The sequence below is a fragment of the Oreochromis aureus genome, linkage group 11 (assembly GCF_013358895.1).
Source record: "Oreochromis aureus strain Israel breed Guangdong linkage group 11, ZZ_aureus, whole genome shotgun sequence".
NCBI classification, from domain to species: domain Eukaryota; kingdom Metazoa; phylum Chordata; class Actinopteri; order Cichliformes; family Cichlidae; genus Oreochromis; species Oreochromis aureus.
In genome coordinates this window covers 21629744-21657708 of record NC_052952.1, presented here as the reverse complement: position 1 = coordinate 21657708, position 27965 = coordinate 21629744, and the positions used below count along the sequence as shown (strand labels likewise).

Here is a 27965-nt window from a genome sequence, read left to right as displayed (position 1 = left end):
GAAATGCACAGAGCACTCTCTGGCACCAACAGTCATGAGACATTCAAAGTCCCTTAAATCATCTTTCTTCCCCATTCTGATGGTCGGTTTGAACTTCAGGAGGTCCTCTTGATCATGTCTGCGTTCCTACATATACTGAGTAGCTGACATGTGATTGGCTGATGAGATATTTGCACTAACAAGCACCTGAACAGGTGTACCACAAGTGGCTGGTGAGTGTACGTTTAAAATTTAAACATTATCTGTTCATTTTACATTATTGTTGTAACATTCAAATTTTTAATGAGTTTAATCTCACATGCATTTCATGCATTTCTTACTTTAAATGTATTTGTGCCAGTAAAGGTTTCCCTGTGACTAATCATTTGCTTTTGAAAGATTAAATTAAACTAGAATTAGTGACACTGTGTATCTAAACTCACACTCAGCCGTGTGAAGTCTGCACCGATTGTATCTCATTCTGTGTAAGTCACTCTGGACTGGAGACTGAATTTCCCTGCCAGCAGCTGTGCAGATATCAGATGTTTGCTCTGTATTACCACAAAGCCCAAATGTTCTACCAAAGTGAAATTTTACAAAGAAATCATAAATTCACACAATTTTTGGCACTATTTACATGCATTAAAAGCATTTTGCTGTCATCTTTATTAATGAAGCAACGCTACACAAAGTGATTACAATATATGCTGATAGATTTTTTTTCTACAAGTTTTTCAGGTGATATTATGAATCTTCAAGGTGCTAAAACATCAAAGTAACTCGAGGCAGTTAAAACAGGAACATGAACTGCTTCAGTTTGCACAGATTTCACTTTGTTAGAGGCAACAAAGAGCGCAGAGCTACAAGAAAATTACTTTGGATGTCTGTAGATTACCACGAACACTTGCTCAGACGTTGGTCAACTTCCTGTATACTTTCTTCATCACTTTCATAGATACAGTTTCTCAATAAAAACCTAATCATCATCTGTCTTAGCATCCATACATCACTTTAAGATTCTGCTTAGTCTGACTGATGGACGTACAACTACAATTAAGCAGCCTAGCTGGTGAATAGCTTCAGATTTGGGACTGAAAAGACTAAGCATGCAAATCTCTCATTCTTAAGACTTTGAACCCTCCATGACATGCTACTTTCTAAGAAAACACTTCTTTCGGTGATACCACTGTCCAAACATTCAACTACCAACTTTTACAGTTTGTGTCTGTGAAGTTTACGAGTTTTCTTTGTGTTGTCAGAGTTGCTCTGTATTTAAAACGAGGACAATTTTGATGATTTCACTCAGCAAGTGGATGGATTGGATCAACTCTGGACAATCAAATTTCAAGCAGAAAGCTATTTTTTTAAAGTCATCTACTCACAAATGCTAACATGTAACTTTACAGCAGCATAATGAATCGTGTTAAGTGGCACAACAGGATGTATCTGACAGACCTGTGCCTTCAAAACAACATCTCTCATGTCCAGAAACTAAAACATGACATAAACATAAGTCACTGTGCCAGTTTCATTAATGTCAAGTAGCTCATCCAAACAATCATTGTGTTAAAATAAAATGAAAAAAAGCACACTTTTAATACTTTTAAATGCTCACCTTCACCAGCACCAAGAAAATGCACCAGATCTGGCAGCTTTTCTAAAAAATATAATACTGTAATAGAGAAGGAGCCTGTCCTCTTCCCATAACACTTCATCATAGTCAATGTGCACAACCTGCTATTAGGATCCAGTCCCTAAATCAGCTGAACACAGAAAACGTCTCTGAATATGGCACAAAAATAACCAAAAAGGGAGAAAAAACCTCTTTAAAACAGTAAAAGAAACAAATGTATCCGTCATAATTCAAACTAAAGCATGTTAGTTATTCTGGACGAGCAGGACACAGTGTGACAAACATGAAGCTAAACATCTAAACATCTAGTTTTTATATTAAAGCCGACACTTCACTAAAGCAGTTTCTCACATGTTACAATTGTCTCTTCTCCCCCAGCAACCTACAAATCCAGTTGACTGTACTCATAGTTATAACAGCCTTTATACATGAAACACACAGAATATTACATTTAAAAGTAGAACATTAACATTAGCAAGTGTGCTTCTTTCCAGGATTCAACCTGAGGTGCGATGTACTGATGAACCACAGAGGAAAACTGCTGCTGCTGCTGCGGTGGGAATAAAAAGCTCACTCAATGATGGGAGCTGAGCGATCGTTGGTGACGGTTTTTCGGAGTCGGACATGTGCAAATGGATTAGGCCTGAAAGGAGGAAACGATAAATATGTAACTTAAACTGGTGATTACATGGGCATGTGAAGAATTTAGGATTGTACTTTTATAAGTTAGAAATGCTGTGATAGCAGCTCTACAGAGACATTGACACTACAGGACTTAGTGCTCAGTTCTGACTTGTTCATGCCTGCCATTATTATTATATTTTCGGCAGCTGATACTATTTTTAAATGTGTCCACCGAGAGATTAGACTGGTCACAGCACTGACAATTCCAAAAGCAAACACAATATAAAAAAAAAAATTGATGTGGCAACCAAACACAAACAACCAGAATTAGGTGCACAAGTCTAAATTTATTCAGAGGTAATTTATAGACTGTGTAGTATTTTCAGAGAATTCGCTCTGACAAGTAAAAATGTTCGATTTCCCTTGATTAGCACCTTTGAGTTATGAGTTGTGAGTTAGTATAAAGTTACCTGGTCGGTGAGGGAGGTGGGGAGGCCAACTCTGAGGTGATCTGGAAAGCCGTAGAGATGCGTGTCAGTGTTTGTACTGAATTATTAGAAAGCAGACATATCTGCTACTTTAATAGTCAGGGTCAACGGTGAGGATGCCCTCACTCTAACCCTTGACCTCCTCCCACAGGTTTTGTGTTTCTGACCTTGTTGCTGTCGGCCATGCTGTAGGGGCGTGGGCGGAAGGTGCTGACCCTCTGGGGAGGAAGGGAGCGTTCCTCCTCCGACTCAGGGGTGAGGGCTGGGAGACCCGGAGACCCTAGTTTGTCAAGTTGCCCGGTACTGGTGCTGTTAGCTCTAGATAAGAAGAGCGAGCTACAGGCAAGGTCACAGACAGAGAGGAATGAATACACAGTGGAAAAAAGATAAAGGAGACACAATCAGAGCAGGCAAATGTTGATTTTGTGTGAATTTATCAACAACTTTGTTGCTGTTGGAAGGAGAGTAAGTTGGGAGAGGGCGGTGGGGATACTGAAGGCAGACATAATGATTATGATGGCATGAAATGTGTTTTTAGTGACTGAGAATACATGGATGGAAAGAATACATGCTGAAAGAATTCAGCATGAAAATGACTCCATCAAGTGTGAATCACCCCCCCAAAAAAACTATGGAAGCATCATCACTAATGTCAGAGCTGTTAGCCTTCAGACCAACAGATTTCAGCAGTTGTTCTTTGTTCGCTTACCTCTCGAGAAGATCCATCTTGGTATGATGTGGCTGAGTGTAAGAGAAAGGAAACCAGCCTTTCCTGTGAAAAAAACATTTCAGCGGTTAAATCAATAAAGTTGAAATTTAAAGAAGCGAGAAATGTCAGAGACTGTTTGAAGAAAACTTAGTAAAGTAAGGGTATAATTTGGTACCACAGAGAGAAGTTTTCTTTCGAGAAAGGAGCACGATGTTAGTGGGAGCGATGTTATAGAAAAGGCCACAGAGGACAGGACTGTTCACTTGCTCGCTTATTGACTGTCTTTTTAGTCACATTTACAATGTAGTGATGTGTAAAAATATTATTGAATAAGTATTCTATAAGAAAAAAAGCAACGTTGTTTTCATTTGCTTTTTTATTTAAGTTAACTACAAAGCGAGCAGTGTTGAGCCTAAAGTAAGAGTTTTCTGTGTCTTCAAAGGGGCTCTCATTTCACCTGATGAAATCACCATGGTAAATTATTTCTACAGTAAAGTTATAGCAGTGCAAATGGGAGGTTGCGTACATTCATTTGGTGATGCAGAAATGTTGCTGTACTTTATTCTAATCTACTGCCAAGTCTCCTTTACATTGCTGGAATTGCAGCTACTAGAACACTGAACCCAAAGTAAGGACACCCAATTAAATTATTTGCACTTTGATCTGTGACAAACTAAAGCAGTTTACATGTCTCCTTTATGGAATGGTATCTTTTAATTTGTAGAAACGTATCTATTTAAGATTTTACCTCATGTTAAAAATAAACAACAGCACTGAGAGCGCCCTCTGCAGTAAAATAATTAACTTGAATTAAACTGTTTATTTTACCGACTGTGCAATAAATCCCAGGTTTAACATTTTCTTGCAACGTTAATTTCTTGTCTGATTTGCAACAGTGTTGCATTAAACTCTTATATTTTTTAGTTTTTTTTTCAGCAATTATATCATCAGCTGAAACCGACTGGAGTAGGGGGCGCTCATAGGGATCATATTGTGAGACTGTGAGCACACTCAGAGCCTGATGCAGAAGGCCTAACTGAAGAGAAAAGACTGATAACCACCTGTTATCTACATCTGGTAAATTAGGTTTTGTCAAGCCAGCTAGCCTATAGCACTTTCCTCTTTGATTTTATTGCTACCGTTAAACTCTTTTCATTACATTTCTCATTCTAAATGAAATGGATTCTTTGTTTTAAATGCTAAATTTATATTTTTAACGCCAAAGAATCCAATGGTGCAGACACTTGCATGCAATGATGGGCACTAGGGCTGGCAGAGCCTGTGTGGTCATCGGTTGCTTAATTAACCTATTTATTTTTTCCACCACCAAAAGGTTTGGTCATTTCCAGATGGAGCAGCTCTAATTCTGATTGGGAGACTAAATGCCTAAATACTAATAGGTAAACATGGTGTGGTTGCTTTGTTTTATTTACAGAAACACAAGCTACCAGCGGGAGACTGTTTATAAATCCTTGTCTGACGTATCTAATGCAGTCTTTTTTATTTTGAGCACAATAGTGATATTAAATGTTTTAAGGCCCCCTCAAAATATGAATCAGGATGAAAATATGGATAAACCATACCGTCCCGTTCGTTCATTTTGACCGTAGTGCCACCCATCTCTGGGCTCAGAGATGAGCAGAGTGATATTGTCACCAGGCAGGAAGTGCAGTAAGCAAGCTCCTCCCACTGTGGTTCCTCCACTGCCATCTGATGTTCCAGGTGTGTGAGAAAACATGGCTTCCACACGTGTAGGTCCAGATAAAGGCATCATCCTGGGAAGACTCGAGCCTAGGTGGAGGAATTAAATAAGAAATGAGGAGTGAGTGTCGGGGAAGAAGACATCCAAAAAAACAGCAGGTGAGCCGGATTATATCTCACCCTGAAAGCCTCCCAGCCTCATTTCACTGACAGGTCTTCTCGGCAGTGGAAGTGTTGCAGTGGCGCTCATCTCTGAAGTCTTTAGCAGCCACGGATTATGTGACGGAGATAAAGTGCTGCTCCCTCCTGGTTCCACCTGCTGGTGCAGCAGCTGCACTGGAGTCATGGCCCTAGAGAGCGGAGCACTGTGGGGCAGAGGAGGGCTGTGAGGTGCACTGTGGGGGATGGGGAGGGTCATGCCCTGCGAGGAGCTGCTGGCCGGGGAGATCTGGCTGAGTGACATCACAGTGGAGGGGATGAGGCTCGGGGACAGGTTAGACGTGTTTGCGGCGAGGAGAAGCGAGGTCTGCTGGGCTGAGCTACTGGATGTGGTGGTGGGAGTAGATGGAGCCGGGCTGGCGCTGCCACTGGCGCTGCTGTCAGGGAGCGGGCTGGCTGAAGCACTGACAGGTGTGCTGCTGTGCTGAGGAGATGCTCCCTGCGATGAACCTCCAGCAGCTCCTCCGGTGGAGGGAGCAGAGAGGAAGGTCTGGGTAGAGCCCTGAGGAGGACAGGTGTCACTCTGGATGGAGGAGGGAAGCGAGCGCTGTTGCTGGGAGCGATTAGAGTCTCCGTTTAACAGAGGAGGGACTTCTTGAACAGAGAGCCTCTGAAAATCAAGAGCAGATCTCAGTAACTACCAGACAATATGGGCCATTGTTAAAATTCTGATGTGTATCCTAAGCTCTTCAACTTAGTCTGGAAGTGATGACAAACAAAACCCGATGAGGCACCATGCAGGAAGTTTTAATCCCTCACTGGGACATCTTTTAATTTGTCTTTTTCAAAATTAGCTTAAAAAATCTTAGCACCAGAATCCCTTGAGTTAAATTGAGAGGAATTATTAGGAATTATGATCACATGATTGTCGTGCAGACCCCTACAGATTCACAGAGAAACTTCTTCCATTACAAGTGAAAAACTGGATTCTTTTGGGTCCAAAAGGAAGAGTTAAATCTGCTCTTTGTAATGTTCAGAGAAAAAGAGGACAAGGACAGAAGCCTCTACATACACAGAGGTGCTGATAACAGTAGTTATCAGCACCTCTGTGTATGTAGAGTAACTACTAGTATGTAACTACTAGTAACTACTATTAGTAACGGTAGATAATAGCTGATACCGCTGCTGTTTGATGATGTCTGAGGCATCTTTAGGAACCTTCTGGTTCTTAGAGATGCCTCTAAGAGTTCAACTTGATATCATGTACCCAACGAATTCCAGACAGTCTTTCAGATGGTTTCAGGTAAATTGTAATCTGGCCTTCCTTTTTCTGAGTGTAACCAGTGGTTTGCAGCGTGTTATAAACCCTCTGGACTTCCATTTGTGAAGGTGGATCTCGATTGCAGACCCTGACAATGATGGGCCTATCTCCTTGAGAGTGTTATTGACTTAGCTAAAGTTGTGAAAGGCTTTTTCCTGCCGTCCAGAAACATACAGACCTAAGTGTTGTGAGCTAACAAAGAAGATCCTCACAACAAAAGCTTACATGTCTTATATTATAAGGGCAGAGGATGATTAGTAGCCACAGTAAGGTCTGTATAAATTGGGTTGTTGGGCTTGACTTTGGATTTAACACACACTTGTAATAAAACATGATCTGACCTGCTCAGGCTGAGCGGTGCCAAGCTTGGTGTGACGAAGGACCTCAGCTATCCCAGCAGCCCCTGAGCTTTGAGGCGCAGTGTGGCGCAGCAGGTTCAGAGCACGCTCCGGGAGCTTTGTGGGCTGAGAGCACGACTGCTGCCAAGATGACAGTTTCTGAGACAGAAGCTCTCTCACCTGGATTACATTCAACAGCAGAAAAACAAAGGATAAGATATTTATAATGCTAATTTTCTTACTGCATTTATTTTTACTGCAAACTAATCTCTTTGTAAACTCTTGCCTTTCAGCTTCTTCAGAAACGAGATATACAGTTTCATTATTAAATTATTCCTGGAACAACATGCAGGCTCAGTTAATCAAGGAAACATTCACGAACTTAAAACATGTGAGCTAATCACCTTGGAGTGGTAGTTAATGAGCAGTTTGGTGACGCAGCACTGTCTGTCCACCAGGAAGCAGTAGCGTCTCCTCTCCTCAGTGAGAGCGGACTTGTAACCTGCAGCCACCAGCGTGTCCAGCTCGCCTTGGCGACGGCTCATCAGCTCCACGAACTGAAGGAAAAGCCCAAAATTTCAAACCTGCAAAGCTGAACATTCGTTAATGCACGTGCACACCTGCATTTGTCGTCGCTCAACGATAACGTGACCTTTAATGCACTGTGTAAAGATGGGAGTAACAAAGAGGCCGAAGGAGTACCTTACATCACATCCTGTCTGTTGCCCAGTGATAACAAAATCCAAGTGATAAAACAGCCTCCTTGCCTCAGTGACCTTTCCCTCTTATGTATTTTTGCTCTTTCATTTTCCATTTTCTTAATTCTCCAAATCTGCTGAGCCTCTTATATCATTGATATTTTCTTTCCTTCCTGCTTGTTTTTCTGACAAATCAGCTGAACCAGATTGTTCTTTAATCTTATTCACGCTGGCCCAGTTGTCACACAAATGCTCACGCAGCTCTCCTTTTTAATCTGCTGTAATGCTGACTGAGATGTTTAGGAGAAGGATTTCTCAAATGAAAGAGGCCACAATGTTTTTCGTGCTAATTTTTTAACATTACTGAAGACGATGAGACGTTAAACCTCTGTTACCTGCATCTCTCTGTCGCCATATTTGTTGGGGTGACGGCTGCCTTGGCTCTTCCTGCGGAGTTTCTTCAGCTGGGACTGACAGCGCTCGATTGACTCTGTTTTAGACCGTCGCTCGCTCTGATACTTTTTGAGGGTGGCCTGAGAGGAAAGTCAAGGATTTGATCAAAAGTGCATTTTATATTTAAGTACAGATTTAACAAAACTCATTCATTTTACTCTATTTTATCAAGATTTCTGGCATCTTTGTTGCAACATGTAACATTTTCTTTCTTTCTTTACTTTCTATGTCAATCAAAGGCAAATAAAGAATAAAATGCCACATATCTCAAAAATAGAATAAATGCATTTTAGTTAATTATCTAAGTTAGTCACTTTTAATAATATACTGTATACTGTCGGTGCGTGGACTTACCGTGAGGTATTTGATGTCCAGCTCCAGCTTCTGCTCCAACTGGGCGAGCAGCTCGGAGTGAAACAGCTTTAACTGTTAGTGACATAAGTAAATGAGTCTTGTCAAACATTTAAAGTTCACTGATATATCAGCATGTGTGTCAAATTTCCCTGCAGAGGAGAGCTCGTGACTGATACCCTCTGAATCAGAGAGCAACTTTAATATATTTAATGAAGCCACAGAACAAGTTTAATCTTCATCATTAACAGACCCTCAAAGTATACAGGTTTCTAATTTTTTTATTCATTTTATTTTTACCTGCATTTTTCATCCCTCATAGCTGCATATGTTCATGAAAGGGACACTTTTTAAAAACCACCAACACCCACGACAAAAGCCAAAATCTTAGTTTTAGACATTGAGTTTTTATATCTTTTATATCTAACTTATCCTAGTTTCCTGTAGAGCAGGTACGCCAGACTCATTGATTTTGTGGGCCGGACCATTGCAACTCCCCTTTCTGTCAGTGTAAAGTTTAATTACACACTTAATCCCTGAAATATATTAAGCTAAGAAAAAGAAGTACGATTTCAACAGCGAGTCTAAGATTCATTTCTATATGATAAAAAAAATGCTGCTGTAGTAACAAAACAAGGTCAGCATGACTCTTTAAGAGTAAAATGTGCAGAATAAAAAAAATGTGTAATTAGAAAATGTGCACTTTAAAAAAAAACCCTGCAGACTTGTCTGTTATTTAAATGTTTATTTACTACTTAGTTTCTTCTGGGTAGCATGAATGGTCATAAGGGAGGTCTTTATAAGTATGAAAAGCTGTAACAAAATACAATTAAAAGTCTAAAATCTGTGTCTGATCCTTCCAATTTTTCAAAGCTGTCCAAAGCTGTTGGAGTCTTTGCCGGGCTGACTTTGTTCCCCGGACCTTTTTAAAAAAATTTTTTTAGAAAGGTTTCATGGCTCATATAAAATATGGGAGAGGTGACTGGTCAAAAAACACATTTATTTACCTACATTTTATGCCAGGCTAGTCTCTTTTTCGTCTGTGTACACATTTTGTAATATAGTCATGATTTAGTATTTTCCAATAGCTCACACCTTTGACATGGAGAAACAAAACCGTTGTTCACATATTTTATGTGATGCCTTGGACCAGGGTTGGGCAATTAATTTTCCCCAGGGGCCACATGAGAAAATTTGACTGTTGTGGAGGGCTGCACCAATTAGCTGAACTCAAGCTCAATATTAGCTTTATCTCTTTAAAAGCTTACTGCACACACCAGGGCCTTGATCACATACGGTTCTTGCATGGCTTCATTAAGTATAATAAAGTTCTTTTACATTAAAAAATCAGCTGATTCTCCGAGGATCTTTTTCAGATATGATTCTGTTCATACGGACAAACCCGGCAGCAGATTTATTAAAGCAAAGCCTGCCAAGAATGAGATTTTAGACAAGCTGTTTTTTCACTTTCTGGACCCTTATTTGTGTTTGATTCATGTCAAACACTCTATTTTTAAAAGCTTGTTATAAATGAAACACTTCCCCATCAAGGCATCATTATTTGAGCGTGCTGATTGCCTCTCTTACCACATCTTCCAGCTGCACCTGAATCTGTCTGTGGACCTCGGCCATCTGAAACAGGGTGTCTCCTGTGAGGAGCAGCACAGCAAAAACACTTTGTTGGATTTATTTGTGTCACCTTTAACCTCTGCAGCAGTATCCATGCGCTTATAATAGCCGCTCACAGTATAAACATGTATAAATATACACAACAACCCCAACAAAGCAGAGAAATGTGCTGAAAGTCGCTGCTTCTGATTCACACAGTGGCGGTCAGCTGTGAGTGCCTCCGTCGGTCACACAGTGCTGTAGTATGTGGTGGCTGGCATCTCGCCCTCCGACACTCCTGCCTGCCTCCCCCGCTGCTTTCAGCATTACAATGAGATCATGTGGTGTTGTTAATCTCCCAACAATGGCTCTACTCTCTCCCTGTCCCTCTGTTCTCTGCCTTTCTCTCTCTTTACATTTCCTCATCCCCTCTTGTCTTCATCTCCTCTCTGACCAGCACATGTGGTCGACTCACAGACTATTTCCCACTTCTCACCAGCTGCCACATTAACTCTATGAATTCTATTAGCTCTAAAGCCAATTCAATTCAAACCCATGCCTCTCTACCACTCTACGCCCACTCACCGAGCTCCTTGGAGCCTTGGCTGTCACTCGCCAGCTCTCCGAGTTTCACAAGAGCATCGAAGTATCCTTTGGCAGCTATGGTCACTCCTGAGGAAGCAAAAGAATGATTACATATGGAGCTGCGAGGATAAATCAAAGTTCAGCCGGACCTGAGTCACTGTGTCCTCACCAACCTGTCAAAGCTTTCTCATAGTGTTTCCCCATGGTCACAAAGTTCTTCAGACTGGGGTTAAAATGGTCCAGAATCCCCTGTTGGCAACAGTGCATGTAAATTCATAAAGTGCTTCCACATTTCCAATTATCACACAGTGTGTGGGGAGTCACTATTAGGATGAACCGGACAGACACTGGATTTTTACCTTGTAGACATTTTCAGTCATCTTGTTGACCTCTTCGGTTCGAGACATTTTTCTCTTCTCTTGTGTGTCCGCGCTCGCCGTGTGTTATCGTGGTGTGATTTTGACCCGCTGCTCACGTCTCTAAGCTTCACACAAGATCCTGATATCCTAAAAAACAAGAAAAACAAATAGAACAGATGAAGATAAATACACGTATATTTCATCACAATCGCAAACAAAACTCTTTGCAGGTAAAGCTTTTACCTTTACCTGCAAATAGGAGAGGTTAAAAACTGCATTTTAATCTTTGATTATGCCAGACATTTAGTATTTACTGCTTTTGTTTGTCCTAATTGATACTAAGCTGAAGATATTTGAGTTTTGCGGCTGATTGTTAGAGAAAAATGTTAATTGAAAGACTCCACACTAGCTCATTTTCACATAGAAATCAGTGGTTAGCTTCAGGTGCATTCACACTACTGGAAACACTATGCTTGGTTTTTGGCGGATGAGCAGCCTGTGAGGGTGCACTCCTGCTGTTCAGACCCCCTTTGCAGTTAAAGTCTGGCAGGTTAAAGACAAATCCAGGTCAGCTCCTTTTCTTTACACAGATTTTAACGCCGCCATAAAATCTTGAATTCCTGTGTCATGTTTAGTTTAGCTCACATTCTTCATACTGATGTTTTAGTTAAAAGACATAAAGTTAAAGAACTTTTACTGTTAAAAAGGCTTGAAAATAAACAGCAACGCATCCACATTGTGTTCTCCATGTTTACTAGAATATTCAGGCTTTTTCATAACCGAGCAGCCCGACTTTATAGGCAAACCACTCAGAGATGGACCTGTACCGATGTCTGGCCTGTACCCACATTTAACAGACAAAGAATACAGCAGTAACTTTTTAAGTCTTTAAGCTCTTCATCACACTAAATTAGAGCATCTGGCCAGTGCAAAATTGATGTGACACAAAAGATAAACTTCACCCACTGACATCAGTAAAGGTTATCTCATTTCCAGATAGGCTGATTGTATTCTAAAAGGCTGATAGAAGCTGATACCCATTTAATTAAATGGTGAATTCACTGGAGCCAATACGTGTTATTATATGAGATTTGGAGAACCTCCAGAACATGAAGCATAAAATCCCAAAATTTCACAGTAAAAAGAAGTCTTGTATTTTAGCGTTTGGTGCTATTTGGATTGAAAGTGTGTGATTAGGTGAGCAAGCAGACTTTTAAGGCCACTGCACCACGGCAACAAGCGTGGAGGATCATCTTGGGTTTCGTCTGAGGGAAGCGGTGTTATTTCCACATGGATCCCGCCTGTGCTCCAGCTGCCAGTTTCTACATTATCGCTCCACAGCATTACAGCCCAAATATTTCTCCTAGATTTGCACTCGGGACCAGTTACAGTGGTTCAGATAAGAACAATGGGCTCCTCCAGTCTGAGTCACAGGTGTCAGAGCTCTGAACAAACACGCGACAACAGTGTTTCCTCGGCAGAGAGGAGCACTAACTGAGGGGGGATTTCTCAGGGGGCTCAAAAGATTTCCAGTCTGGATTTGGTGGCAAAAGACTCACTCCACTTTTTTTTTCCTATGCAGCCCCTCTTTGTTATCACGATGTGATTACAGAGAAAATGTTGACCCAGATCAACTAATAGTGTATGACACAAAGAAAACATATCCGGGCTCTTGCTCATTAGGGCCACCCGGGTGTAGTCTGTAATTTCTCAGGCTAGTTGGGGGGTGGTGGTGATAGTGTGTTGTTGTGCAGGAGAAGGACAGAGAGATGGGAACTTGCTTTCTTTCTTTTTTGCGTTTTCTAATTTAGTTTGCACATTCTTCTTCAGAAGCATTTCATGTGCATGTTGTAGCATGGTGAGTTTTAGTTCTAACAAATAAAGTGCTGTTTGTCTCAGGATGCAACAGGAAAAGTCTGCAGGTGGTTGGGGAACTGATACAGAAGGTGCATTCATGTGGTTTAGCCTCTTTAAATTCCTTTGGATGCAAACACTTAAAGCAGCAAGTAAATAAATAAAGCGGTGCAGTCAATCACCATCAGTTTCTCTGAAGTCATTTATAAAAGGAAAAAAACAACAACTTATTTTAAAATTTGGGGGGTTTAGGACAAAGTCGAGCATTAAGAAGTTGTGATTGGTATTTTATAACATTTTATAGTTGCAAACCTCATGTCATCACCAAAACTTCAGGAATGAACTCAGTTTTGTTTGTTTTTAGGATGAAACGCTGGAAGACAGTCATGCATTTATGCCCCGAGATTTCTCTTAACAGCAGTTAATGCTGCAGCTTAAGTGGCACTCCAGTGCCACATTAACCTTTTTCTTCCACACCATCTCCTCTCATTTCAACAGCTACATCAAAGGCAGGAGCCTTTTGAATCAGTTAAGCACAGGCAGATTCCCATAATTGCAAAGAGAAATTTATGCAAGCAGTGTTTAAACTACAAATATGAACAAATCAGTTGCACAGTGGAGTTCCCCCCCCCCTCCCAAAGTTAAAAAAAAAAGCGCTTTGTTGCCAGTACCAGTAACAGTAACAGCTACCTGTTGATCTCTCAGCTTCATCTGTGTAACAGTAACAAATAATTCAGCTACTTAAATAAAAAGAAGTTACATACCTTTTCTGGGCTCATTGTAGGAAACGATAAAGGCTTCCTCCACGTCTTTGAGTGTTTAATGAACAGTTTTACACCCCCTCTTTTCTTCCTATTAGGCTACTTTCCCTCTCCGTTAGTTAGTGGGGGGTTGTTTCATCCAGCAGAGCACTAAATCTCAGCTCCCCTCCACCCTTTTCACATGCCCCTCTCTCTTTTTGCCTCTCTCTCTCTCACACACACACACACACACACACACACACACACAGTTTCCCACTCTCCCCTCTCTGCCTCCCTTTACTCCCAGGAATCGGGGTCAGATATTCAGTGCCGTTCAGTACCTTTCCTCATTACTGAGCCGATTACAGACATGCCTTCACGCACGCAAAAACCGTCCAGAGAACCACCGCCAACACCAGTACACCCAGCTCCCTGCCGTTGGAAACCAGAGTCAGCCTCCCATTCTGTATCAGCCTCTCTCTGTCTCACTCTCTCACTGGGGAAGAATAACAATGAGCTAACGGGACCTCGGCTGAATAGCAGCAGGAGGAGAATAATGACTTGAACTTTTTGAGCCAAAGACAGAGCAGCACAGGCAGGCCCTATCACCGGCCTGCATGCACCCGGCCCATCACACATTCCTGCTCCCCATTCTCAGAGGGAGGACGAGAAGAGGAGGAGGAGGAGGCCCGGCATGGACACAGCAGGCCTTTCATTTACTGCAACAAACTGAACAAAAGCTTAAGGGTTAATATAAGAAGTGAAAGTGCTGCAGAGCAGAGTTTAAAAAATGGTGTAAGAGAGTTTAAGGTGATCGACTTTGCAGAGAAGTAAAATCTTAAAGTACAGCACTCACAGCAGGACTTTAAAAATAATGGGCCCCACTAAAACCCATCAGACACTGCTAGAAAAATCTGACGTGTTTTTAATGTGCTGCTTTTCATGCATTTTTGCAAATTCGTCTCATTTAATTTTACTTAGTCTAAACGTTATTTTCTGACATAATTGTGATATTTTTATTTAATACGCTGTTAAAATAAACAAAGGGAACACAAACTCAGAAACTATGGTGAATCCGTTTCACGTGCTTTGGTTCAAATCCAACTGATAACAGGTGAACTGGAGAAGCAACAACAAGACAACAAAAACTGTTGCTGGTGTCCTTGTCACTGCTGGTAGGGTGAGACAGTACCTGCAGACTGCTCAGGTTGGACAGGTATCCCAGCTCCCGCAGCATTGCGCATCCGTAAGTTTACCCGTGTCCTTCAGCACAGTCTCAAGAATAAGGATGAGATACAAGACGATGTTGCTTGAGGAGAGCTGGACAGGGCCGTAGAAGGGCGTTAATCCAGCAGCCGGACCGATATCTGCTCCGTAGTGAGTGGAGGAACGGAGCCCTACAAAGTGACCTCCAGATACATACTTTCACTGGTTTCTGTTAGAAACAGACTCCATGATGGGAGATGTGCTCACAGCCCACTCAAAGCTTGATTGGCATTTGCCAGAAAACACCAGAACTGGCAGGTACTCGCACTGTGCTCTCTACACAGTGAGAGCGGGTTCATACTGAGCACATGCTTTTTTGAGCAGCATATAAAATTTTGGCGGCCAATACTGGAACAGCTTTTAAAATACACAACAAATTGAATCAAATTGTGTAATTTGATTTCCAAACCTCCAAATTCACCATCTCATAAATTTACCTAAATAACAAAGATATAAAACATGCTTTAGTTCCACACTTTGACATCAAATGAAAATATTGTAGCGCTGCTGTTTATCTGTATCTGACAGTTGTTGAGATAACATTATACTTACTAACAAGTGTCAGCACAGCAATAATTGTGATGTTTAAAAAAAGAAACACACATATGATAATACCATGTGATTTTTCTTTTTGTTTCCATTTATGGTTACAAACTCTCTATGCACTTCTCTACTCTCATACTACCAAATTAATTTTTTGGCCAGCCAATAAATGATGTATAAAAAAGTATAAAATTAACTTAAGTACTTTCACTTTTGATTAAATAAACTTTTATTAACTGTTTGAAAGTTTTTTCTTGAGTTAAGCTGTGAATGTTTTATAAAGTCGTGCTAGTGTAATAATAAAAATTATACCCACCCCAGATCAGTTTGCACTGAACCATTTCCCTTTTATATGGAAGTGTCAAACAGAGTGTAATGAATGTTAATCCACACTAGTTTTACTCACTTTTTGATTATGCTTTAAATTTTATACACATTTTTCTGAAATCACTGAAAACTTTTCTTTGTGCAACAAGCTGCTTGTCTTTAGAAAACAAGCTGGGAGAAAAAAAAGCTTTTTATTTGGAACGATTAAGGGAAAAATTTACATTCACAAGCATTTAAAATGGGCTTTGTATGTGTATCTGTCAGTGTGATTTGTGGTTAAAAGAAATTACAGTGCACCAACTACGGTAGCAGACTTCAAACTACAGGAATGACTTCCTGGCAATCGGAGCTCCAGCTTTTCATGTTCATGAGTATAATCAAGGCCTAAGAAATGAGCAACACTTCATGCTCATGGAGCAGATACTTGTCAATCAAAAAGATTTGATCTATTTATTGTTCTTCTAATTCCAATCAGGTCCCTAATTTACAAAATAAACATCTGTTCTATTTAGTAATTCCTGAAGTTAACGACTGAAACCATACACACACCGGGAAAGTGTTTACTGAGGTCGTTTCTTTCCATAATTTCTTTTTATACTGACTTTTCATTATTACCAGAAAGGTCGCCCCCTGGTGGCCATTAGAAAGAATGCAGGTGTTTCATCTTGGCTTCAGTTTCCAGGCCCAGTTTACAAAACTTTTCAAAAGCAGTTCATGCATACGTTCATGCATAAACTGCTTTAATCCCTGTTGACCACTAGAGGGCAGAGGAGCTCGTGACATGTAGCTATCAATTAACATTTAAGCAAAGTACAGCACTTACATCTCCAACTGGCAACCAGCACCATGTTGATGAGTGTAGGTAAAATAGACATTCTGCTCTTGGCTGTTTAGTATGAAAAACACTGTTAATGTCACCTGAGGCAGTGAGACTTCTTTACTTTTTTAAAAGTTCACTTAAAACCCTTTAACATATAATACGGTGTTTTGTTTTTAACTGATATAAAGAAATTAAATATAAAGGAAATTCGGGTGTCTAATGTAAAGCATCTTGAGTTGCAATTGTAGGATTTCCCCGGGAGATGGCGATGTTTCCTCTGTATGCATGCAGGCAGTGCACGCACACAGGTATACTCACTACGATGGAAAAACAGACCATCACAGTCAGGTAGGAAATCAAAAACACCCGTTTATACAGCTGTTTAGTTTAGTAGAGTTTTTTTTTAAAATTTCTTCATAAATATAATTCGGTCAGTGTTGAATGAAGCCATAAATGTTCAATAGTCAACAAATCATTTCTGGTGTTTTCACCGACCAGACCTGCAGCTCCAAAGATTTTGGAACTTTGAGATGATTTAAGCAAGGGTTAAAACAAGTTTGGTAAAGTATGATGTCTCTGGATAAAATAATGTGACACTGAATAACTTGAGACTCAATGATTAAACTTTTAAAAATTAAATAAATACTATATATATATATATATATATATATATATATATATATATATATATATATATATATATATATATACATATGTAGGGTAGTTGTTACGTTTTTTCATCCATCCAGTTTTTAAACAATGATTTTTATTTATTAAGGGGAAAAAAGGCAAAGGACACCGGCAGTTCTTTAGATGTTGTTCTGGGTTATTTTGTGTCCTCCTGGATGAATCGTCGATGCGCTCTTGGAGTCATTATGGTAATTCTGGCCACTTCTGGGAAGGTTCACCACTGTTGCAAATGGTCTACAATTATCCCCCCTAAATATATGAAATCATCATTTAAAAATTGTATTTTGAATTTACTCAGGTTAGACTTGTTTAATATGACAAAAGAAAACAGGAACAACAAAAAAGCAAATCAGGAAGGGCACATACTTTTTCACAGCACTTTACGTGATGCCTCAGAGCATCTCTGCTCAAAAAACCAGACATCACCTCTTGGCCTCATCAGAGGAACCTCCAGTTCTTTACTCAGAGCAGAGGAGCATGCTCTGTGCTGTTCTGGGTCACATGGCTGAGGTCGAGGGAAAACACTGGAGCGTTTGTGGTCTTGTGTCCTTGGACCTGAGCCTTAAAGCTGTTTGTGTTTGCTCACTTCCTCGGAGCCTAATTCACACACGCTAAGGAGATTGACAGACTCGTACTGACCTATTAAACAATAAAGATGAGTCACACACAGCGCTCCCATTTAAACTCATGCCGTCACACAGAGCTTCATTAAAACACACTGACAGGACAGGCGGGCGAGGTGTTCATTGTTCTGGGCTTGTAATCACATATTCAGGGATAAAACTGTACTTTCAGGGCAATTAAATTCTTTCCCAAACATAACACTTGAGACACAAACTTTTCCACAAGGACACTGATGCCATGAAGCCATTTGAAAGAGCTTGCCCCATATGATTAAAATTCAGGATTTTGGAACTTTGAGATGATTTAAGCAAGGGTTAAAACAAGTTTGGTAAAGTATGATGTCTCTGGATAAAATAATGTGACACTGAATAACTTGAGACTCAATGATTAAACTTAAAATAAAATAAAATAAATACAATATACATATATATATATATATATTTAAATATGGGGCAGTTGTTACGTTTTTTCCCAGACTTTTAACATAAACACTTTTCCATGACATTTACATCCTGTTGAGACACCACACTGTTAATCAGGATTTTGGTACACACGATGAAGCAGACAGTCTCAGATTTAGAGCAGGAACTTTGACTCCTTACCTTATGATCACCTCTTTAATCCCCTAACGTCTAACATCTGTAATCTGTCTGGTTTATTGAACTTTATCTTAACATGACTGCTCTGAATTTGAGTTTGGCGGTTGGCACCGATGCCTCAAACCAGCATTCTGGTCGCATGTGACCTTTCGGCGCTGTGTTTGCATTGTCTCCCTGTGCCTACACAGTTTTCCTCCCACTGTCTAAAAACATTCATGTTGTGCATAGACTGTACATAAAAGAAGGACATAGCCATGGAGACATTACCTGCTGATTAGTGAAGTCCCACTGTGAAGCCTCAAGTTGACCATCTTGGCTGTCACCATCTTGATGTTTTTAACCCAGACATAAGGAACGAGAGGGGGGAGCGACCATGAAACGGAGGAAAGCTTCATGCAAATAGACAATCTACATACTTCAAAAACATCCATCCATCCATCCATCCATCCATCACTGCTTTGCTGTGCTGTCCTCCCTCCCCCCAGTGACCTCCTTCAGCTCGTCTGGGGAGACACCAGGGTGTTCCCAAGCCAGCGGCTAGACAACCTCTACTCAATGTGTCTTCCAGTCGGTCTGCCTTAAGGTGTCTCCTTGTGGGGGGACAAGCCCAGAACACTTCACATAGGTGTTCCAAGGTGAATCCAGGAGGCATCCTGGTCACGTGCTTGAACCTCCTTAACCGCCTCCTTTCAATGTGGAGCCCTACTTCACTCCTAGGCCCTCCTGAAATAATCAAGTTCCTTACCCCATCTGTAAGACTCTCCAAGGCTTTAAGGTTTTTCCAATTTTATAAACAGTACATTTGCATAATGACTGAAATTAGCAAGCTGATCATAAGGTTGGCGAAACTACAGTCAGCTGAGACCAAAGAATCAGTTGAATCAGTGACAAAATGTTTCTCCCAGCGTCAACCCAACATTCAAATGAACAGAAGCAACTTTCTAGGGTGTACCTAATAAATGTCCAGTGAGTCTTTATATATAATATTACAGACTTTATATATAATATAAAGTCTGTAATAACAGGTTTGTTGGGGATTCTAGACTGGAAGAACATGTGGGTATGGTTTGTTTTGGTTTAATGTTTCTCCATGAAGCTATCATCAACAATAGATAGATAGATAGCTAGATAGATAGCTAGATAGATAGATAGATAGATACATACATACATACATACATACATAATGATAATTTCCCCCTAGTATTTTAGATAAACATGCTTCTGTGCCTGAACCTGTTTGTGTAAGTTTGCTGTAGGTGTCTGTCCTGCAATCAGCACTCTGGTTTCATTGTCTGCGTGTGAGTGTCTTTGACCTTAAAGCAGCCATCTGTTGTCCTGCCTCTGCCTCTCTGCCTCTTAGTCAGACGAGGAATTAATCAAGCCAATTACTCCCATGCTGAGATCTAGGTGAGCTGCGTGACGTGTGCTGGAGGAGGTGAGACCAATGTTTGTGTACTGGAAGTCAGGTTTGGGGTTTCTTTGTTTTGTTTTTTAATTCTTTGTATGATGTGTATGTGAGACCACTGATTTTCTTTCTGTTTTTTTTACGGTCTCATCATGTGCATCAGTCAGAGGTTAAAGATAAGAATGGCAGAGAAAGAAAGATGCCAAAAAGACTGACAAGAAAAGAGGCGTTTCCTTCCAAGAAAAAAATACAACAAAGAGGAAGAAGGGGAGGAGAGGAGGAGAGGAAAGGGAGGTAGAGACAATGAAGGAGGGATAGAAAGACTTGAGCACTCCTCTGGAGTAAATCCCCTCAATCTGATCAGTGTGTGAGGAAGGAACTAACTAACTCACAGCGTGGACGCACAAGCTTTAAGGTAAGAACGCCAGTGTTCATTTAACTAATGCCATGTATGTGGCATTGGACATATTTGAATTATATATATTTGCTGTTTATGTGTCAGGCATTTCAGTGCAGTGTGATAGATGCAGCTGCATTTATATTTAATACAAGAGAGATGAAAATGAGTGCTGGCTTTTAATCATCTGGATTAAAAAGATAAAACACTACGATGGGTACACAACTTTAATTTGTTATTGTTTTCAGTTTCTTATAACTCTACTATTCGCTAAACTTAACAGTCAGAAGCAATATGAATATGCTGGTTTATTAGAGTATTGCACAGTATTGTCTGGGTAATAAGTCAAATGTTGGACCTGCTGGGGAAGGTCTCAGATGCTTTTTCGTGAGCTGTGTGAGCTGTGAGCAAAAGAAAAATAATAATTGTTATAAAAATTATTGAGGTTATTGGCAGCAATCCGAGTTGTTCAGCATATAATAGTTAATTTAAGCATCAAAATTTTAAAAGTTGACATTAAATTTCTCTGTAACTGGCATTTAAAACATTGTTTGGATAATTATTGCTTAATCTTGCTTTTTAATGGGGATATTTTGGATATTTTGTGGCCAAAGTGTGCACTCTATGTATCAGGTTAAAACCTCTTAACAAATTAAATAAGAGCTCAACGGCAGCGATATCGATGCTGACATTGATCTTTTAATGCACGGCGATAATTATAGTTTAATGTGCATCTACAACAAAAAGTGTTTATCAACTGAGACTGGCTCATTTTGCAGAATGAGCTGTTCTGTAATCACAGGTCAAACAGCAGTTGTCAGTTTTGGAGATTAATCACACGACTTAAATATCCAACTTAACCATATGTTGCTGGTTGGTGCATGACCACGGTGTGCAAGCTCACTTATCTCGGGTTAAGTTAGCACAACAACTGTTTTCAATTAGGTTAATTGAGGGACCTGTGGGTGGTAATAACCTCTAAACGGCGGCGATTGGGTGTGACACGGTTCTGCACTTCGACCATCTGTCCCTCCTCTAAGCCTCGTAAATCGCAGCAGGAAAAACAGAGACAGAAGATGTCAGGTGGAAAGGTTATAGGTTGGGAAACACCCACGTTGAAACCATTTAAAAATTAAGATTTAATCACCTCGGCCTCCATCAGACACACACACACTCACTTTGTTTCATTATTGATAAAATACAGTAAACCATCAGCACGCACACAGTCATTGGAGAGGCTGGTCACTGCGAGCAACAGGTGGTCATAGAGGTTTAGCTGTCACATCACGTGTGTGCCATTTCAAAATGCCGACCCCGTATAATGAAGGACACGTTAGAGCTACAGAGAGGTCAGCTTCCCTTTACGATACAGATCATGAAGGAAAATAAAAAAAATGCAGCCACATAGATTTAGAATAATATTAAAAATGTGTTCCTGCTTCACCGCTGGTCCTCTGTAGCTCCATCCAAATTCATCTAAAAACATCTGTATTAGCACTGGTGGGAGGGGTCAGGTCTCAGCGTGGTCAGGATGCTGTACCTCTGGCTTGAACTAATCCTTGTTTGGACAGGTTCTGGTAGTTTTGGCGCATGCCATGAAGGTTGCTGCTCAGACACACTACAGCTAAATGGGGGCACAAATGTCAGGCTTAGGTGTTTAACCTTCACCACATCCTGCTGAGAACTGAAGAACCTTTGTGTAAACTCACTGTCCCTTTGTTTGTTAAAGGAAGCTGACACAAGACGAACAAAAAGCTAAAAAGAGACACTTTTATCTAAATCTGACAATGTCCTAAAATTCAATATCTAATACATAAGGATTCTTCTGGACCTTTTAGCTTCATTTTACAATAAAAGAGTCAATGGATTCTATAAAAAGAGTGTTAACTAAAATCCTCTGTTTTGTTTTGCAGGTTTCTTCTATTTGTCAGTGAGGAGTAGAAAAGAGAGACCACAATCCACAAGAAAACAAACTCACACTCACATGTGACTGAATTCCTCAGAGCTGAGTTAATATTTTGGGGATGGAGATTTGTTATTTTGCTCCCTGATGCCTCTTTCACATCAGCAAAGAAGTCAGCACAACCTTTACTTCAAGTGGCTTCACACATTTTGAAGCAAAGCCAAGCTTCTTTGTCTGTACAAACTCTGGATGGAGATGATGAGGAACTCGCCATCTGTGCAGCTGTTACTTGCTCCCTTTGTCTTTTCTTTACTTTCATTCCTCCTATGGCCAGCATCTGCCAGCTCAGGGTCTGACTATGACTTTGGAGCCCACCCACGCTTTGTGTGCACCCCTATTCCCGTGGACGCAGACCCTTCCTGCTTCCCTACGTCAGGTCCAAGCGTAGGTGCAGCGGGGCCCAGCGGACCAGGCCATCAAAGTCCACCTCCTGCTGGCTGGTGGGGCGCGAGCGAAGAGGCCAAAGCTACCATCCTCCACCTTAGGGAGAGCCTTGTCCAGCAGAAGGAGATCATCCTGGACCAAAGAGAGACGATTCGGGAGCTCACGGCCAAGCTCACTCTGTGCGAAGGCTTCGGACGGGGTGCTTCACCCCATGACTCTTCACACTTGCATCACGCTGGAGCGGCCAGCCATCACTCATATGCTGACAATGGGCACTATAGCAACCAGCAGGGTCACCATGGAAACAGCAACCTCATACCAGACTCGCCACACTACCCCTCGGTGGGAGGACAACGATTTGACGGAGGGCACAGTGGCAACAACCACGGGAAGGATAAACATGTGACACCAGGGGACGTTGCATCGTCGCCAGAGCAGATGGAGAGGATGCTACAGGCGCTGAAGGAGAGGCTGGACAACCTGCAGGTGAGCATGAGGGAGACAGAACTTTTAAAACTTTTTTAAACTGCTGAAAGAAGAAAGGCTGTATCTAAGCTGTTTAAGTAGATATAACTCAGCTGATGAGGTAGAGGGAGGCTTGTGACGTTCCCACATGTGGTTTTCCTTTGTTTGGACATTTGTTGCGTCACTGGAAGCCTTAAAGCGGTACGCCCACTAAGTACTTTAGATAAAGGAGCAACTTAATCGCATAAAGCCACTCACACTCAAGGGAGTCACTCTAATGTCCTTCAGTGGGCTCCAAGGACCAGCAACAAGCTCAGGGGTGGACGTCAGAGAGGCAGTGGATTGACCAGGCACATTTAAAGACCTCGAGGATATTTGAGTGTTTTGAAGTCTGTTTGGGTACCTGCCCTTATGTGCTGTGTTTTCCATCAGTTGTGATCACAGACAGATCTGTGCAGAGCTGTGGGGCCTGTGTGAGTGTGAGGGGGTCTAAGATTGGCAGTAATTATCGTGATCTCCCTTGACAGACTCATAATCAGGGCACGCACCACAACTAAAGCCCAGATTACCTGAGAGGAAGGGAAACAGACACAGAATGGCACAATGAGTGTGAGAGGCACCGATCAGCAGCACAACTGGCTGCTTTGTTTGACATTACACAAATATCTGCAGAAGAAATAAATAAATAGACTCCAGTCTTTCATAAAGATTGAGCGAGACACAAAAAGCAGATGTGTTACCTTGTGCCTTACTAATGCGCCTTCACCTGTGTGTTTCCACCTCTCTCGGCAGAAGAGGAACACATCCATCACATACTCCAGCTCTTTGAAGGAGTTGCTGCAGAGGAAGATCGACGCACTAGAGCAGCAGCTGCACCATCACACTGACGGCCACGGTGGCCTGGACCACCACGGTGATGACAGCAGCCACGGAGACGACAGAGAGCATCACGCCGATGACCACCACGATGACGGACACCCCGGTGACCACAAAGACGACCACCATGACGATGGACATCGAAACGGTCACGACAGCGATGGCGGCCACACGGAACACCATGATGACGGCCACGATGATGACCATCACGATGCAGACAGTGACCATGATGACGGCCACCATGATGATGATGATGATGATGGTGGTGATCACCATGACAACGAAGCAGACAATCACAGTTACCTTCCACACACGGGATACAGAGCACCAGGGCCGCGGACCGGTTTCCACTCAAATAAGCTGGAAACGATGCTCAATCAGCTGCACCTCTCCGGTACGCTGTTCAGCAAAACTGCTTTTTAAACCACGCTCAGGTCTGATTGTTTGGACAGCGAGTGAATGTTGTTATGTTTCTTTAAGCAGGTTCCAGCAGGAAGAAATCAAAAAGTCCTGATGCGTTCCAGATCAGCTTCCCTATGAGAACCAACTATATGTACGGGCGGGTGAAGAGGACGCTGCTGCAAGAAATCTTCGCTCTGACTTTGTGTCTTTGGATAAAGGCAGGAGTGGGACCCGGACTGGGGACACCTTTTTCTTACTCTGCGCCCGGACAGGCCAACGAGCTGGTGCTCATCGAGTGGGGGAACAATCCCATAGAGCTGCTGATTGATGATAAGGTGAGTGAGAAGAACCATGAGCTCCCCTCTGAGTCTGGATCGTTGTCAGTTTAAGAGAACTTCTTTTTTTTTGTGTATCAACTTGAACAATTTACATTAAACAAGACCTCTATTAGGATAGTTAAAGTCTATGCCAAAAATCAAAGCAGTTAATCTAAAATATTATGAAATTTAATAAATGAATTGTATTATAAATAATAAAAATCAAAAATTTCAAATAATGTACTTAATACATACTTAAAAATTAAAAGATTTCAAATGTAATATTTAAAAAGACTAATCAAAATGAATTGAAAGCATTCATAACTGAAATATTGTCAGTTTATCAACATTTGAATCAAAATCTGCCAGATCTGATATCTTTTCTGGGTTTTTTAGAAATTGTCAATCAAACCTGAACAAATCACCCAATAAATCAGATTAACTTTGGTGATCAAAGTCAAGTTATTTGTAAAAATGCACTTTTATTAACTACTAATGCTTGATTTATACTTCTTTATACAAATAAGGTACTCATGTAGTGCTTTTTTACTTAATTTGACTCAAAGTAATTTCTTAATACAAGCCCTATTCAACCATTGGTACTCGTACTTTTTTCTATGCCTAAGCACTTCACCTAACATTCACTCACACTGAGACGGATGCATTGGAGGTAACTCACATGTAGACTGGAGGATCCGGGGATAATGAAATACTAGAGTTTTCCTGAACAAACAACAAACAAACAAGCTGGACATATTGTACCACACAGAAGTCAACAGTATTTTTCAGTTCAGTGACTCCATTTAGCAAACATGAAGCAGGAACCTGCTAAAGCTGCCTGGTTTGCAAACCTGTCAATCAAAGAACCTATGCTATAGCTCTTAAACTCCAGGAGTTTTATACAATCACCCACTGCACAGCTGGCTCACACACACAATAAAAAGAAAGATTTAGGCTGTGAACATTGATTTTAGTTTGACTTGCTTTTGAAGACAGCCTCTAGTGGCCACTAGAGGAACTGCAGTTTTTGGCACTTCACTGCTGGCTTCATTTTTCAGGCCTGGATTTTGCTCTTTGGTCTTCAGCAGTGGGTCTACATGCACTGGCCATTAGAGAAAAACAAACAAACAAACCAGATTTAGGCCAGAAAATCAAGGCCTAAATCAACTTTAACTGAATTTAAAATGTTAATGAAAAGTAAAAATGGCACACTCAGTCTGCTGAAGTCTCCTCTTGACACAACACGCTTATGACCAAACCCAACCACAAGGGGGCAGTGACATGCTCATTTTTTTCACCCTGGTGTGGAGGAAGTTAAAAGTAATTATTATTATCTGTTAACAAAGTGTTTCTGAATTTAAATCATATATCCTTAGAAAATGTTTACATTAGTTTTCCACATCCCCTCCACAGGCAGCGACTCTGCCCCTGTCTCTGAGTGATGGGAAGTGGCACCATGTGTGTGTGACTTGGACTACACGGGACGGACAGTGGGAGGCTTACCAGGACGGGGTGAAGCGGGGGTCTGGGGCGAATCTCTCAGCCTGGCACCCCATTAAAGCTGGAGGGGTCTTCATCCTGGGACAGGAGCAGGTAAAGTCAACGCGAGCTTTACTCCAGAAATAGAGACAAATATTATGTCCAGAGTTAATATCCAAGCCATTTATCCCAGTATTAAATGCATGTATGTGTGCTCATGTTGAGGCTCCAATATACTGCAGACTTGTCTACTTCATAAAAACATCTGACCTCATCAGTGACTCTGTTATATTATACATAGGAGATCTTCTATATGTTAGTGAGAAACATCAGCTGTTCATCACTTGTCTCTGATAGATGAAGATGATAATAATCAGGTATTGATCGTTGTTGTGCGTCTCCTCTGCAGGACACTCTCGGAGGGCGCTTCGATGCCACTCAGTCATTCGTGGGCGAGATGTCGGACCTGCACATGTGGTCACACGTCCTCAGCGCCAGCGACATCTACAGCTTGGCGTCATGTGGCAGCCACCTCAGAGGTGACGTCATCGCCTGGGCCGACACGGAGGTGGAGCTTCACGGAGGCGTCGCCAGATACCCCTTTGACCCCTGTCACTGAAGTCCGTTACCCTGATGGTCTGAGAACATTTATGAAGAGAAGCTACGGAGACTGAAGGAGGATTAAGATAACCACTCAGAGCCAATGCCTTCCCTTTGAACTCAATCAGTGAATTTTCTATAAATAAATGAACAATGAAAGGAAACATGGTGATAAATCTTTATTCACAGGTAACGTGTAGGGACTCTGTGGCTGTAGGCCATTATTTGTTGTACCCATGAGTTAGTATTTTATTTAAACGGACAAGTGCTGTATGTGACATATTGCCATATTGTTAATAAGACTAAATAAAGTTGGGTGTGTGCTAATCTTTGCAGGCATTACACGGGGTCTGCTGTGGTGACGTGACAAATTGTAAGTTGTTAGTTTGAATGAAAGTCATAGAATTTTTTTCCTGCTCTGGATTCTCTTTTTAAAGGTTTCCATGAAACATACAGCTACTTCACCAAAGAAATGTAGACTTCAGGTTAAACTTTGTGTTGATCTTTTCTAATTTTATGAATCTGTGTATCATAGATAGGTCCATGTTGGATTTTGAGAGAAATGCTGAAGGTCCTGCGAGACAGGAAGTGTTTTACAGTTAATACACGGACTCTTGCCTCAGTTTTGTACCATAAAAGGGCTTCTTTGAAAATGCTGATTATACCGTTTCACCCCAACTTTTATATCTTCTCATTGCAAATCCCATTTCTCACTGAACTAGTTTGTAAGTTTTGATGTCGGCTGCACTGTGAATTTGTGAATCTGGCCTTGATTGTATATTTATTATTGTACAGTAATTTGTTTTTTAGCAATGTTAGATTTTTCCCATTGTGTTTGTCATTTAAAAAGTGTTTAAATAAATGTGTGACAGTTTAAGTGTCTCATTTTTCATTTGTTAATGCAGTGACTCCAAATGGTACTCTGCCGTTTGCATAGCTCTGATCTGTGTTCACGCTCCATCACTGTCATTTTTTCAAGATATGTGAAACACTAAGTCTGGCAGACCTCACATTATCGCTGTTTGACTTGCAATAACAGTGATGATTTTATATTTTATATTTGTATAAATGTATATTTTTGTTTTGCTACTTTGTTGTGTGTCATCATTTCAGATTAAATAGTTGCACAGTCCTTTTTCCAGGTTAAATCAGAGTAAAATGAATAAAATTCAAACGAAATTTAGCACAGATATCTTTTTTTTTAAATT

General features: G+C 41.1%; 2 protein-coding genes across 4 annotated transcripts; one reads left to right on the top strand and one right to left on the bottom strand.

Moving 5' to 3' along the window:
* Positions 1 to 613: 613 nt before the first annotated feature.
* Positions 614 to 14118, bottom strand: zgc:158689 (uncharacterized protein LOC791177 homolog). Its single transcript, XM_031734033.2, has 15 exons — positions 13625 to 14118; positions 11007 to 11153; positions 10821 to 10896; positions 10648 to 10734; positions 10042 to 10103; positions 8458 to 8529; positions 8046 to 8183; positions 7357 to 7509; positions 6956 to 7132; positions 5315 to 5963; positions 5017 to 5224; positions 3434 to 3496; positions 2892 to 3060; positions 2707 to 2747; positions 614 to 2255 (listed from the first exon to the last, which is right to left on the bottom strand). The coding sequence occupies exons 2-15, from the start codon at positions 11052 to 11054 to the stop codon at positions 2183 to 2185; spliced, it is 2016 nt and encodes a 671-aa protein (XP_031589893.1). The 5' UTR covers positions 11055 to 11153; positions 13625 to 14118; the 3' UTR covers positions 614 to 2182.
* Positions 14119 to 20245: 6127 nt separating this feature from the next.
* Positions 20246 to 27578, top strand: LOC116315663 (neuronal pentraxin-1). 3 transcript variants are annotated; one of them, XM_031734019.2, is made up of 6 exons: positions 20246 to 20289; positions 22185 to 23104; positions 23876 to 24353; positions 24443 to 24696; positions 26092 to 26271; positions 26567 to 27578. In XM_031734019.2, exons 2-6 carry the CDS (start codon positions 22424 to 22426, stop codon positions 26774 to 26776), a joined length of 1803 nt encoding a protein of 600 aa, XP_031589879.1. In that variant the 5' UTR covers positions 20246 to 20289; positions 22185 to 22423; the 3' UTR covers positions 26777 to 27578. The 3 variants fall into 3 exon arrangements, with proteins under 3 accessions (XP_031589879.1, XP_031589876.1, XP_031589877.1); XM_031734016.2 differs by having other exon boundaries at positions 24440 to 24696; XM_031734017.2 differs by lacking the exon at positions 20246 to 20289 and having other exon boundaries at positions 22130 to 23104; positions 24440 to 24696.
* The last annotated feature ends 387 nt before the right edge of the window (positions 27579 to 27965 follow it).